The sequence below is a fragment of the Elephantulus edwardii genome, unplaced genomic scaffold (assembly GCF_000299155.1).
Source record: "Elephantulus edwardii isolate Elephantulus edwardi_28Jun2011 unplaced genomic scaffold, EleEdw1.0 scaffold00060, whole genome shotgun sequence".
Taxonomy (NCBI): domain Eukaryota; kingdom Metazoa; phylum Chordata; class Mammalia; order Macroscelidea; family Macroscelididae; genus Elephantulus; species Elephantulus edwardii.
Genome location: NW_006399810.1, coordinates 256,171 through 270,606, shown reverse-complemented (window position 1 = coordinate 270,606; position 14,436 = coordinate 256,171). Strand labels below are relative to the sequence as shown.

The window sequence follows — 14,436 nt, the reverse complement described above, 5'->3', positions numbered from 1 at the left end:
GCCTGCTGGGGAATTTGGGTGTGCTATACATTTTGTAATCACCTGAAAACCTTTATAAAAACTGCTGTCTGAAAAGAAAAGAAAAAACACTTCTGTCTGCTCCCAGACATTTAGAGAATTGACAATTATGCTCTTTCAAAAGATAGAAAAGAAATGAATACTTTCTAACTCCTTCAATGAAGCAAATATAAGCCTGGTAATCTAAACCAGGAAGATACAGTCATCAAAGAAAACCATAGACGAGTCTTTTATTAATAGAGATTTAAAAATCTATTGACCACTGAACAGAATCTAGTGGCATATAAAAAGCCATGTGCCATGAGCTGGGATAGTTCAATGTTGGAAAATTAAACAGCATAATATATCACATCAGTAGAACAAAGGAAAACCGCATCATCTCTGTGGATGCATTTAAAAACTATTTAACAAAACTTAACACACTTTCTTAGACCAAAAGGGTCTTAAAAGCTTGCAAGTAGCCATCCAAGACACAGTATTTGGCCTCTGCTTACCTGGAGGGAACTTAGGTAGCCCAGTGGTAAGGAGTTACACCACCTTCTTAGAGGCAGGGTTTTGAACCCACCGACTGCTCTGTGGAAGAAAGTTGGACAGTGTACTCTCATGCAGTTTATAGGCTCTGAAAAACTTACTGGAGAGTCGGTCAGCTGTGAATCAGTTCCGATTTGATAACGCATAAGAGCAACTACACCATTTATCTGGAACAACAGAGGAGGAAAGATTCTGGAATTAGGAAGAAGGTATAGAATATATGGTCAACTGCCTTTATGAATACCTGCTTCCTTTGCCTTCAGACCAGAACTGAATGGTGTCAGGCTACCATTTCGGAACATTTTGATTGAAGACTCCATAGAAGAATCTTTTATCAAAAGGGTTGAAAATGCAGAACCGTTTTTTAAATCCTTATGCACTTTAGATTTTCTGGAGCCATGGAGAGTGAATGACTCCATGAAACTATTTTTCTGAGGTTGTGCTTAAACTTTAACCTGAATTCATCTTAAAATTTAAATAAGTAGTTTAACTTCTCTAATAACAAAGATCTGTCTTTAGCACTGTGCTCTTTTTAAATTTTTATGTATTTTTAATTAATTTTAATGAAAGTTTACAGGCACTTTAGATTTCCATTCATTCATTGTTTATTCATTCATTGAACTTTTCTTCCTGACCAACCTCCCCACCAGTTTGCTCTTCTCTTTGAAAAGTAAAAAACTTTTTTATTGTTATACAATCCCTCCCCCCAAGTCCACTCCATTACACAGCCTTCGTTCTGGACTCCTGTCATGACAATGATAACTAATCACATATCCCTTTTAAACAGTTCTCTCCCTTATCTGTTTCAATGCAGTATGCATAATTTAGCCTGTCTTTCTCAGTCTCCCCCCAACCCTAGCGCAGTCCTGATTTGCAGCAGTGGCCCTATGCAGTATTTGTCCTTTTGTGACTGATACATTTCACTCAGCATAATGTCCTCCAGGGCCACCCATTTTGTATAATATTTCATGAGTTCCTTGTTTTTCAATGCAGTGTAGTATTCTGTTGTGTGAACATACCACAGCTTCTCTATCCATTCGTTTGCTGATGGGCACTTAGGTTGTTTCCAACTCTTTGCTATTATGAACATGGGTATGCCTATATCTGCTTGGGTGGTAGTTATGGTTTCTTTGGGGTATATTCCCTGTAGTGGAATTGCTGGGTCTTTTAAGAGCTTCTTCTTAAGAGCAGTCCCTGGAGAACAAAATCATGCTTAATAAAGGAAAAGGTCAAAATAAAAGAGAAAGACCATCAGCAAGATCTGTTGACACAGTGGCTGTAGTGATGGGATCAAAATAGCAACAGTTGTGAGGGTAGCACAAAACCAGAGTGTTCTGTCAAACACAGAGCCACTGTGGATCAGAATCAACTCAACAGCACCTAGCAACAGCAGCAGCAAGAACTATCTATACAGGATCAAATGCATATAGCAAATCCAAATAGTAAACAGGAACGTTTCTTTAAATCAAAGAGGAACAATTCCGGGATAGTTGCATAGCTGGAAGATGTTATCAGTGTCACTTGTCCATGGACAAGCAGTTAAAGATACTTTGCTGTGTATATTCTCAGGAATAACAAAATAAATATCATCTAGAAAAGTAAAAGGGGGAGAAAATGACCAGTCAGATTAGCTCGTCTTCACTTGTAATCTGTAATTTCTCTTCATGAGCTTCTGTACCAAGTTCCAGGAACAGGGATATTGAGGGATATCAATACACAATTCAAGAAAACAGAAACCTGTTGGAAAAGAAAACACGGAGATGCCATGTTGCTTTTGGAAAATAGATACTTGCTGTGCTAACCTGTCGGCAGTAGCAGTTCCCTGTAGTGGCAGTGCCTGGCCTCCGGGGCATCACAGCCTCACCGGGCGCTGAGGAAGTGTGTGGAAAGACAAACAGTCAGTGGAGCTGAAAGGATGCTATGAAGCAGAGCCCTTAGCCAGTGATTCTTGACTTCTGTACTCTCCTCTGGCAAGAAATGGGGAAATGATGGCAAATAGCTCTAGAGGCCGTGCAGTCAGTCGCTGAGCTCGTGTCCCGGCTCCCCCAGCGCTCTGCCCACAGGTATTGCTGGGAGCCAGGCTCTCGGCCTGGGCCTGGTGCTGAGCACTGAGGGAGAATACGTTAGCAGAGCCCTCAATTTTCATAAAATGTGTTAGAGATTCTTTCTCAGTGAGGAAAAGAAGTTGTCAGAGTCCCACACCTCTAGAATCTGATTTAGTTACTCTGTAGTGTGGCCTGAGCATCAAGATTTCGTAAAGCTCTCCTGGACGTTTTTCTCTGTAAAGCACAGCCAAACTGGGAAGCCCAGGTCGGATGACATCCTTTGGGGTTCCTCCCTGACCTGCTAATTGCTGTGTGACTTCTCGCACCTCATCGTCCACATGGAGCAGAACCGCACAGTGCTGTGTTGTCTGTTTACTGTCTCCCCAGCTCACTGCACACTTTCTGAAAGCAGATAAGACATTTCTTTTATTGAGGTGTCCTTAGAGCCTGACACAGGTACATTGGTGGGTTGTCAATAATGAATATTATTATCGCTCAGCCATAAAGAGAAATAACGTTCTGGTACATTCTACAGCATGGATGAACCTTAGGAACATTGTGCTGAGTGAAGGAACTCAGCCCCAAGAGGACAAATAGTGTATGACCACATGTGGAAAGCTCTGGTGTCCTAGTGGTAAGGAGTTGCACTCCCAACCCAAAGGCAGGCAGCTCAGATCCACCAGCTGCTCTGCCAGAGGAAGATGGGCATTCTCCTCCCGTGTGATTTACAGCGTCTAAAAACCTGCTAGAGGCTCAGCTGCGATTTGGTTCCAACTCCATAGCACATAACAACAGCAGCTACACTTACATCGAACATCAAGGATAGGGAAGTTCTAGAGATCAGAATTATTAGTGTTTTCTGGGGTGACAAGGAGAGGAAAGGAGGCTTCAACATGTCTCAGACACTGAATCATTCCTTTAAAAAAATTCTTAAGGAAAAGGGTGTCATTTGGGAAAAGGGAAGAGTGGAATAGTTGAACAACATAAAAAGCATACTGTCACTGAATTGGACATGTGAAGATTTCTGAAGTGGCAGGTGTTTCATTACATATATGTGTACTACTTAGGGAGCTCTGGTGGCCTAGTGGCAAGAAGCTGCACTGCACTCCTGGAGGCACATGGTTCGAGGCCACCAGCTATTCTGTTTGAGGATGAGCAGTCTCGTCCCATGCAATTAACTGGCTCTGAAAACCTGCAGGAGTGTCAGCTATGGGTCAGTTCTAATTCTACAACAACAATTAAAAAAATATATTGACTCTGGGATTGTGCTTAGAAGAGCTAGTCCAAGGTGTAAAGAGACTTCCAAATACAGCCAGAAATGCACAATTTGAAAATTAATGAATGGGACCTTCTAAAGATTAAATCCATGTGCACATCAGATACTTTTTTCAACAGGGTGAAAAGAAAACGTACCTACTGGGAACAAACATTGGGCAATACAATCTCAAGACAAGAGTCTCATAACGAAAGTTTACAGAATACTCCAGGGCCTCCACAAGAAAAAGACTGATAACACAATTACAAAATGAGCAAATTATATAGAAAGACTTTTCACAGATGAAGATATTCGAATGGCCAACAGACACATGAAGAAATGCTCAAAATCAATAGATGCAAATAAAAACCACAATGAGGTACCATCTCACTCCAGAAACTGGCAAAGTTTAACAGAACAGCAAATAATAAGTGTTGGAGAGGATGTGGCGAGAAAGGAACTCTTATACATTGTTGGTGGAATTGTAAAATAGTACAACCATTCTGGAAGGCAATTTAGCACTTCCTCAAAAGCTGAACATAGAAATTCCATATGGCCTAGCTATTCCAGTACTTGGAATATACCCTGAGGAAAAGAGAACTGAGACACAAACGGAGAACACAAGAACATGGAAATAGCCCAGATGTCCAACCACAAATGAATGGATTGAGAAATTATGTTACATTCACATAATGGAATACTGCGCAGCACACGGGAGCTGTAATTTATAAATTTCTACCTAACTTGGGAGAGTGAAGTAACTCAGTCCCATAAGGACAAATATTGCATACAATCATTATTGTAGAATGAGTGTAAGGATCCAAGTTGAAGGGGTGAGTGGAAGAGGAGGGATGAGGTTGTGACGGGGAGGGGGTTGTACAATCTGATGGGGGGGATTGGGAAAATCTGTTCTGGGAAACAGTGTATTTTAAATTTGTAAATAAACTAGTAATAATAAAATAAATAAAGTAAAAAAATACTGAAGTGATAGAAATAGAGCACTACTTGAATAAAAAAATAATAAAAGAATATTGAAGAAAAATCCTTATAGAGACAAAATTCTATGAAGGATTTGCATATAAATAGTTGATAGGAATACCTCTGTGGCCTGAAAAGTTTTTGCTCTTGCTCTGTTTCATATTTTCACTCAGTTATCCTTGTTTGTGTGTAACACCCAACTTTCCATATTCTGTGAAGCAATTTTCCTTCCCATTCTTTCTTAGTTGACCCTTGGACACATGTACGCATGTGCACGTACAGCATACACACATGTCATACCATGAAAAATTGCCTTGTAGGTCCGGGGTAATTTAATTAGCTATATAGTGGATTCTTTTTCACTGGGCATCAAAATATTTTAGCTGGACTTACTGTGGAGATGAATATGAAGTACTTGATATAGATAATAAGTGTTCTTTTGTTCACATTACCAGGACCATCAAATCTTCTACTAAAGAAAGGTTTGTTTGTTTGTTTGTTTGTTTGTTTGTTTGTTTATTTTAAAAAATATCACTTTCCTTGAGTTCCTTTGTTTTTCAGTGAATTCTATTTATTTGTGAGCTTCTGAGCATGGCAGATAAATCTGTGTCACTTCCCTATTTCTGAAAACGTTTGCAATTTGCAAAATCTCATCTCCTATATGAGATACTCTGTATAAAACCATTGAGTTCAACTTCATGCCTATCCCAAGTCTAGAGAGCTCACAGAAATGGTCTCTATACTTATTTACAGCTAAAACCCACACCCTTGGATATTTTTCTTTTGCCAAATGTTTCATTTCTTAAAATGTTTCAAAATCACTATCTGTTGTACCTCCACACTTCACTGATCTTTATAAGGACAATTTGTGGCCCCCAACTGACATAAACAGTATGGCCATGCCTCTCGTGCTGTCTTCCACCATCACCTGTTGGGTCAGCCTGACATTGGGCTCACGGTTCATAACAGAGTTTGTACGAAAAGAAGACTCAGCCTTGCCTACTCCAGCCTTTACTGAGAGTGTCTTTAATATTAACTGGGAGAGGGTAAGGGGTGGGAACCTTCCTGCATCCACAAACCCACCATGTCAGGAAGGCGCTGGCTTTTGTGAAATTGAAATTAGAGTAGTAAATAGATAACGTAGTCCCCTGGCATTCTATCAGGACACCTTGTTTTCTCTCTTTGCTTAGCACTTGTTTTCTGCTGTTCCCTTGTTTAAGGAACCCTGGTAGTTCAGTGGACTAAACATCACGCAGCTAATTGAAAATTCAGCAGTTAGAACTCATCATGTGGGAAAAGATGGATTGTCTGTTTTTGTAAAGATCACAGTCTTGAGAACCCCATGAGGCAGTTACACGCCTCTAGAAGGCTGATTATGAGTCAGAATTGACTCCATGGCCGTGGGTTTGGGGTTTGGGTTTGGTGTCTTTAATTCCCCCGATTTGCTCTTTGTTCTTTTCCTCCTTTCCCAGTGGAATGGAGAATGAGAACCTCTCTGGTGTGTGCACTGCCAAGCCCCCGACTGGGAGCACTTGTTTTTGTTAGGTGCCATCAAGTTGGAACCAACTCATAGCTGATTCTCAGCGGGTTTTAGGAGTTTGTGAATTGCATGAGAGGAGGTTGTCCGTCTTTCCCCATGGAGCAGCTGGTGGAGTTAAACCACCTGCTATTGGGTTGGTAACGCAGCTCTTATCCCCTAGGCCACCAGATCTCCCTTCCAGGAGTGGTTGTGGTCATTGTGTCATCAAATTGGAACCAGTCTGTAGCAGACCCTCCAGCGGGTTTTTAGAGCAGTAAATCACATCGGAGGAGACTGCCCGTCTTTCTCCCAAACAACAGCTGGTAGATTTGAACCGTGTGTCTTTGTGTTGGTAGCACAGTTTCTGACAAGTTGGCCACCAGCGCTCCCTACCAGAAACAGTAGAAGATGATTATTAAACATTTGTTGATAACTATCCCAGCCACTCACTTCCTTTCCTTTTCAAACACAGCCCTTTGCTTCTCAAAGACACCAGTGTTTATAAGGCACAAAGGATGTAAAAATTGAAGCAGCTGAATGACTTGAGTAAAATTCTTGTAAAATTATTTTAGTAAAAGGGTTACCTTTTTTCGTGATCTGTGAATCTGAACCGTTTTTTGGAAGATGTTTTCACCTGTTGATTAAAAGGCAGTTTCTCTTCTTTTCTTCTTAGCATTAAATAATTATGTTACTACTTTTCCAGACATGCTGAAAGCCAGCAGAAGCACATGGCCGAGAAAATGCCTGCCAAGTGAAGAAAAGCCACCCACCCAGAGGACAAGCTAGACTTTCTTTTGCTTCTGTGGTTGTAAAACAAATGCTGTTGCTAAAAGGTGGCACAGAACAAATATCAGTGTTAGTCATTGATAATGTCTGAAGCGTAATGTCCAGTGATTGGCCTTTGCTTCTTAATTTATTTTTGTTTTTTTACCTGTGCCACTAAATACCAGGCATTTTAATAAAGATATTGTTACAAAAAAGATGTACAGTACTTACATCATCACAAATCATGGTTTAATAAGAGAGGGTAGCTTTACCTTTATTTTTATTTGTTTAGAGGTTTTAAGTTGCAGCAGTTTTTGACCATTGACTCCTTGCATTCTTCACGGTAGTTTTAAAGAAGAACTGTAAATGACGGTGCTATACAAGTCAAAAATACATGCCTGCCTCGTAGTGAAGTCATAGCTCTCCGTAATATGTATATTTTAATCAGTTTTCAACATTTTGTGAATGTTGACTACCTGAAGTTCCTTTTTAGATGTGCTATTAACATTCTGTTGGATTCAAAGGGTTCCTTGAAAGTTTTATGTATAAATATGTAAAATAAAAATTAAAAATTTGTTTCATATGATATTTTTTGCTCACTACCAAGCTGTATTCTAATCAGATTTCTTTTCTCATCACTCTCATACAATTGAATCACCATTCAGGAAGCTTCTGTCGGTGAGAAGTCAAAGCATGTAGAGGACAAGCCCAGAAAATTACCATGTGTGAGAGACAGAGTGGGTGTGTTTGGATATATGTGAGAGTGAGAGTTATCAGTCCAAAAGATTTGTTTAAAGTTATCCGTCTGACATTTTAACACATTCCTAGTTAGTAGTTTCCGGTCTCATAGCAAGAAGCTCTTCTTGGTGGTGCAGCGGTTAAGGACATTGAACCACTGACCAAAAGGTCAGTAGTTCAAATCAATTGTCTGTTCTTAGATAATAGGAAGATAATAGCCTTGAATCCTATGGGGTTCTTTAGGAGCACTGTGATTCACAGTTGATTGACTCCAAGGTTTGGTTTGGAGTTTGAAGCCTGGTCTTTTTAGAGAGGTCCTAGGTGGTTTCACTCAACTATTAAAAGGTTGTTATTGGAGGGGCTAGTCCTTGGAAACAGACATCATGCTGAGAAGGGTGGAGGGTTAGAGAAAGAAATGAAGACCCTCAACAAAATGATTTGACACAATGACTGTAACAAATGGGCTGTAGCATATCAGAGACGGTGGCATTGATGCAGAATAGGGTAGAGTTCAGACCCGTTGTTCATAGGCTTGCTATGAGTCAGAGTCGACTCCATTGCAACTAAACACAACAACATAGCAACAGTTAAACAGTTAAACATTCAGACCCACCCAGATGCCTGTCATCCTGTTCCCAGTCCTAAAAACAAAGACCAGGCTAAGGATCTGATAAGGACAGATGGAACCTCCAAGACGAAATGACTCAAATACTTTTCAAGCCAAGAAATAAACTCACCTCCTTGACTTAACTCTCAGCTAAAGCATTGGTGGGTCTATAAGGTGATGGGTAATAGGAAGAAGTACACATTCTTTAGGTTGGTTACATAAGAGCAAAAGGGTATCATTTACCCTGAGATAAAACATAGAAGATGGGAATGGGTAAGAAGGCATGAATGGAAAGGATCTGCATGGGAGGAACTGGGAAAAGTTTGGCCCTTTGTGGAGATTACAGTCAGTGTCACAGAACATAGTGTGTGGAAAAGTTAAATGGAAAACCAAACTTTTCACCCATATTACAATTAAAGTTTTAACAATGAAAATGTCAGGAAAGTCAAACTTGAAAACGACTCCATTACACTTGGGGTGGGTTATTATGAGCTACAGTCAGCTTGTTGGTAGTGGTGTGGGTTTTTGTTTGCTTTTTGTCATGTGAGAGCCTAACACTACATCAAAACTCCGCACACTGAATTCATAACATGAATCCAAGATGCTTGTATGTACACTTTTCCCACGGCTAGTTGTTGCCATTTAAAAACTGAATAGTATCTATTGGTCCTATGAGGAGAACTGCAAAGTCTAAAATAGATGGTAAACTCTTCCCTAATAAGCAGAGAATTTTAAAGAGTAGACATGATCAAGGATTAGGGAAGCACAGATGGGAGTCGAGATGAGCAAGTCAGCCTTCCAGAACCACCCACACACCATCTGCTTGCACAGTAGGAGCCATGATGCAATCTGAGGATCACTGTGAAGAAAACTCCATTTTTCTCAGAAAAATACTCCGGTAATTGTAAGTGATCAAAAGAGTTGCCCATCATTATTGTCTTCTGTTTAGTAAATATGTAATCATTAATCATAATATGCAGCACTAATGCATGTCCATTAAGTGTTGGAGGGTTTTTTTAATTTTCGAGAGGAAAGAAGTGTAGTCCATAAATGCATTTCGGGTTTTGTGAGGTGGTTGTTGAGCAGAACAGATTGCTCACCACCGAGCTTGGGTGAGGCCCAGAGTCCCCTTTTCCCAAAGCCTCATTGCAGTTACCAGTGTCTCGGGTGATTACCGGTCCCGAGAATCCCTGAGTGGTTGCTTGGAATCCAGATGCTGGGCTTCACTGCTTTGGTGAGAATAGTGGCACATGGATTGAAACAGTGACTACCACAGCGACCTTGTACGTGACAGAGTGCACAAGGATGGTGCAGGACAGGCCAAGGTTCTGTTCATAAGGTTGCTGTAAGTCAAGTTTACTCAGCAGCACTAACAATAACAACAAAGCAGTGGTTCTTGCCTCAGCTGTACATGGGAATGTGCGGGAGAACTTTAGACACAGCTCGATGCATCTCATCCTCAGGGTCCAGTCCTAATGGGTTAGGAGAGTGGTCTGGACTTCGCGGGCTGCAGGTGATGACCGTGTGCAGCCACACTTGGCAACCCTCACCATAAAGTTTGTTCTTTTTCCTCAGCTTTTTTTTAGCATAGATTTTTATTTTTCTAATTAACAATTTTTTTGCTAATTTAGGCCCTTTGGGAAAAGCAAACCTGGGGATAGTTCTATGAAAATGCCTGTGTCTCAAGGAAGAAAGATGGTGCAAGCTTCTAAAGCTCCTGTTGGAGACTCTCACCACCTGGAGTCCTGAAATGAAAAGTCAACTGATAGGAATTTTAAAAAAACCAAACCAAAAACTAATTTTTAAGAATCCTTGCCAGAATTGCCAATTGCAGTGTTGATTTGGAAGTGGATTTTCTGTCTTGGCCACAGAATTTTCAATTGCTGTGTTTTTTCTTTTGGACTAGAAATATATGTTCTGACCCATAGCCAAAATCTTCCGTTGTTTAAAGTCCATAATCATAACTAAAGAGCTCCTAATGCAAAGAGAGAAGGAAGCAAATGAGAGCTTATGCTGCAAAAAATACTTTTTAAACCCTCCCCCCATTGTCATCCAGTTGGAACCAACTCATTTTTTACTCTCCAGCAAGTAAATCTCATAAAAAGGAAATGGTTGCACAGCTTTCTTCTTAGGAGCTGCTCGGTGGATTCAGATCACCAGAGGTGCTGCTGAGGTGTTAGCATAAAACTCTCCAGATGAGTCACAGAGCTCCCAAGAAGGTCTCTCAAAATACCGATCAGTTCACAACCTCATTAGCAGTACTCCTGAGGCCTCCAGGGAGAGGCCCGTTCCATTTACTGATGTCCCAACATATTTCTTGGCCTCTGGTAGAGATGTCTCCCTGACTCATTTCAAAGGACTTCTCTGAAGCAGAGATCTTTCCAGTGTCTCTCCTTAGATTGTTCATCAGCCATTGAGATTATTCCCTGAAGGATATTTATTTGTTCTAGATTGACTGTTGGGTCACCTTTCTTTGGAATGGGAAAAAATAGATCATCTGGGAGGCTGGGCTCTATAAGAAGTAATTGGAGGAAGACTCATCAGCAACCTAGATTATGCAGATGACACAACCTTGCTTGCTTGCTGAAACTGAGGAGGACCTGAAGTGCTTGCTGCAGAAGGTCAAGGATTATAGTCTTCAATATAGATTGAAGCTCAACAGCAAGAAAACAAAGATTCTCACCACTGGGCCAATTGGTAGCATCATGATAGACAGTGAAGAGATTGAGATTGTTAACAGCTTCAGCTTGCTTGGCTCCACAATCAACACTCTTGGTACCAGCAGCCAGGAAAGCAAAAGACAGATTGCATTGGGAGTCTGCCAGGGACCTCTCCAGAGTACTGAAGAGCAACGACATCAGTCTGGAGACCAAGATGCACCTGATACATGCCCTAGTCTCTGCAATTACTTGCTTTGTGTCAGAAATCTGGACAATGACTAGGGGTAATAGAAGAACTGATGCCTTTAAGCTGTGGTGCTGGAGAAGATTATTGAATACACTGTGGACCAGGGGAACAAGCAGGTTCTTCCTAGAGAAGGTAAAACCAGGCTGCTCCTTGGAGGTAAGGATTCTGATGATCCATCTAACATACTTTGGGTATGTTGTGAGGAGAGACCAGTCCGTGGAGAGAGACCTCATCCTTGGGAGGGTGGAGGGACAGAGCAAGAGATGAAAATCCTCGATGAGATGGATTGATTCAGTGATTGGGGTAGTGGGTACATGTGTGTCACAGACAATAAGGTTGGCACAGGATAGAACAGGGTTCAGAGCTATTGTAAATAGGGTTGCTATGAGTCGCAAGTGACTAGATGGCACACAACAACAAACAACTAGATTGGCATAGCCTTACTGGTTAAACCATGCTTAGGTAGAATGCTAGACTAGCTGACCCCCAAATAGGGTACTTGCTCTTTAGGATTTTAGCAATGGTATAATTGACCATACACTGATGGTGTAGTGATTCAGCATTCATCTGTCAATCAAAAAGTTCAAAACCACCAGTGTCTTCTAAGGAATAAAAGACCTGGTGAATCGCAAGATCTTGGAAACAACCCAAATGTCTAACCACAATCAAATGCATTGCGAAATTGTGGCACCTTAGCATGATGAAATACTATGCAGCTCTAAGGAGCAACAATTTTGAAAAATAACGAGGGAGAGACTGGAGAGCATTATGCTGAGTAACTCCATCTCATAAGGCTAAATACAGCACAAGATGATTATTATAAAAATCGAAGGATAACTAGTAAAACTTTTATGGGATCCAAGGGGGAGAGGATTGGGAGCAGAGAGGTGTGGGTTGACGGGGGAAATCACAGGGTGCAACATTAAATGGAGGGAGGGGGTAAAGGAAATGGGAAAGTTCTGATGGAGTCCTGAGAAGACAGAGTGAGCATAGTTTGATAGTGATTAATTTTATAAAACACAATAAATGGGGAGGATTGCATGAAACACAATGGGAATGAAGTGAAGTGTGAAACACAGTTTGTATTAATTTTGTATGCAAACCAATATAAAATGCTTTAAAAAAAAAAAACACCTGGTGATCTGATGCTGTGAGGATTTACAGCCTTGGAATATGGGACAATTCTCTGTAAGTGGAAATGGAATAATCTGCAATAGGTTTGGGTTATGGATTGAATAGGTTATTGTCCACAGCTCAGAATAAGAGGTGCATAGCAAAGTGGGCTGAGGGGGAGAGGGAGGTAGGAAATTATACAACAATGAATCTTTTTTTTTGAGTGAGCTGAAAGGGATAGGGAAGCAATTGTGCAACAATGAATGAATGAAAACCCACTTTTCTGTAAACTCCCTTTAAAATAACACCAAAAAAAGTACTATGGAAAAAAGGGGGAGAGGGAAATCTTAATTTATTATCTATAAATACTATCCTCTGGGAGTATTGTGAAGACTAACTAAAATAATATCTATGTAAGTAATAGGCCCCCAGTAGATGATCCTTAATAAATAATAAGTAAATAAAGATAGAGAAGATTGGATTATGGTGTTCTATATTTCACCAGTTCCTGAGAATGAATATATCTTCTGGGATTTTGTTGCTTATTAATTTATACAGTTGAGGTACTTTTAAAGATAAATTAATTGCAGGTTTCTCTCCTTCCTTGTAATACTAGTGTCAAACTTGGAATTCTACACCTTTCTTCATGCTTATACACACTTATTCTATATAGGTCTTCTATTTCAATTTATTTGTACAAAAATAGGATCACACAAAGCACATTCCTTTGCCACTTGTCTTTTCAATGAATGCCCCTCTAGATCAAGAAAAATGGATATAAGTCCTTCCTACAGTTGTACAGTAATCCTCAGTATGAGTAAAGCACACTTTGTCCAGCCATTGTCTTTAATAACAGACAATAAATGTCTTCCTGGATTTCTGCCACTAAAAATAATGAATCCATCTAATTGTACTCTTATTCTGTGATTACCTCATTTCTTTAAGCCAATATATGACGTTTTTTTTTCAGTCACAATGTCCACCAAATGCTCCATGGGGTGGGCAGTCTCCTCCTGTGCAATTTACTGCCTCTGAAAACCCACCGTACAGTCAGCTATGAGCCAGTTCCAACTCGACAGTAGTACATGACAATAACATTCATCTTTAAGGATTTGGCATAGGTGTCACTTTCTCCATGTGTCTCTGCCTCCGCTCTCTCTCATACAGGTACACATACACACACAATTCTCCGGAATACATTTTCTCCTTTTCCTGTTTGAAGACCACAGCCAAATATGTTCTCACAGTCCTCAGCATTCATAGTTCTCAGCAGAGTCCTCTGAAGAAGACTAGCCAAAGCTTAAGCTCTGATCATGAAAACATGCCCTTTGTGAACTTACATACTCTTCTCTTCTTGATTTAAGACTCTTTAGACTGAGCATTAACTATTTAATCCTTCATGGCTCATATTCCCTGATAATACTTCCACTGTCCTTTCATCTAAGATCCAGAGACACTTTCCTTGGGATTTTGTTATCTCTGCTGCCTCATAAAAATAAGGGAGCTTTTCTGGTCTGGTGAGTAAGGAGTTGTACTGCCAACACAAATGTAGGTGGTTGAAATCCACCAGATACTCTGAGGGGAAAAGATGAGCAATCTCCTCCAAGGTAATTTACAGCCTCTAAAAACCTGCTGGAAGGTCAGCGATAATTGGTTTCAAAGGTGATCCAACAGAATGTGGACAAACTTGAACAATATTATTAACATTACATGCAAACAAAATATTGCTGAAGATCATCCAAAAATGTCTAGGACAGTGCACTGACAAAGAATTGCAAGAAGTTCAGACTGAGCACCAGAGATATCACTGCTAATGTCAAATGGATCTTGGCTGAAAGCAGAGAATACCATAAGAATGTATATTTGTACTTAGAAAACCCTAAAGACTCAGCAAGAAAACTATTGGATATAGTTGACCAATTCAGTAAAGTAGCAGGATACAAGATCAACATACAAAAAT

The 14,436-nt window shown here is 40.3% G+C and overlaps 1 protein-coding gene across 7 annotated transcripts in view; it reads left to right on the top strand.

The window, feature by feature from the left end:
- SCHIP1 (schwannomin interacting protein 1) overlaps positions 1-7,699 on the top strand; it is a 1,325,222-nt gene extending 1,317,523 nt beyond the window's left edge. For 3 of the 7 annotated variants that reach the window (XM_006887636.1, XM_006887635.1, XM_006887641.1), the window contains one exon: positions 7,050-7,699. In XM_006887636.1, coding sequence (XP_006887698.1) covers positions 7,050-7,101 — 52 coding nt within the window. In that variant the 3' untranslated portion in view covers positions 7,102-7,699. The remainder of the gene's footprint in view (positions 1-7,049) is intronic. The other 4 variants (XM_006887639.1, XM_006887638.1, XM_006887637.1 and 1 more) reach the window with 2 other exon arrangements.
- Positions 7,700-14,436: the final 6,737 nt, after the last annotated feature.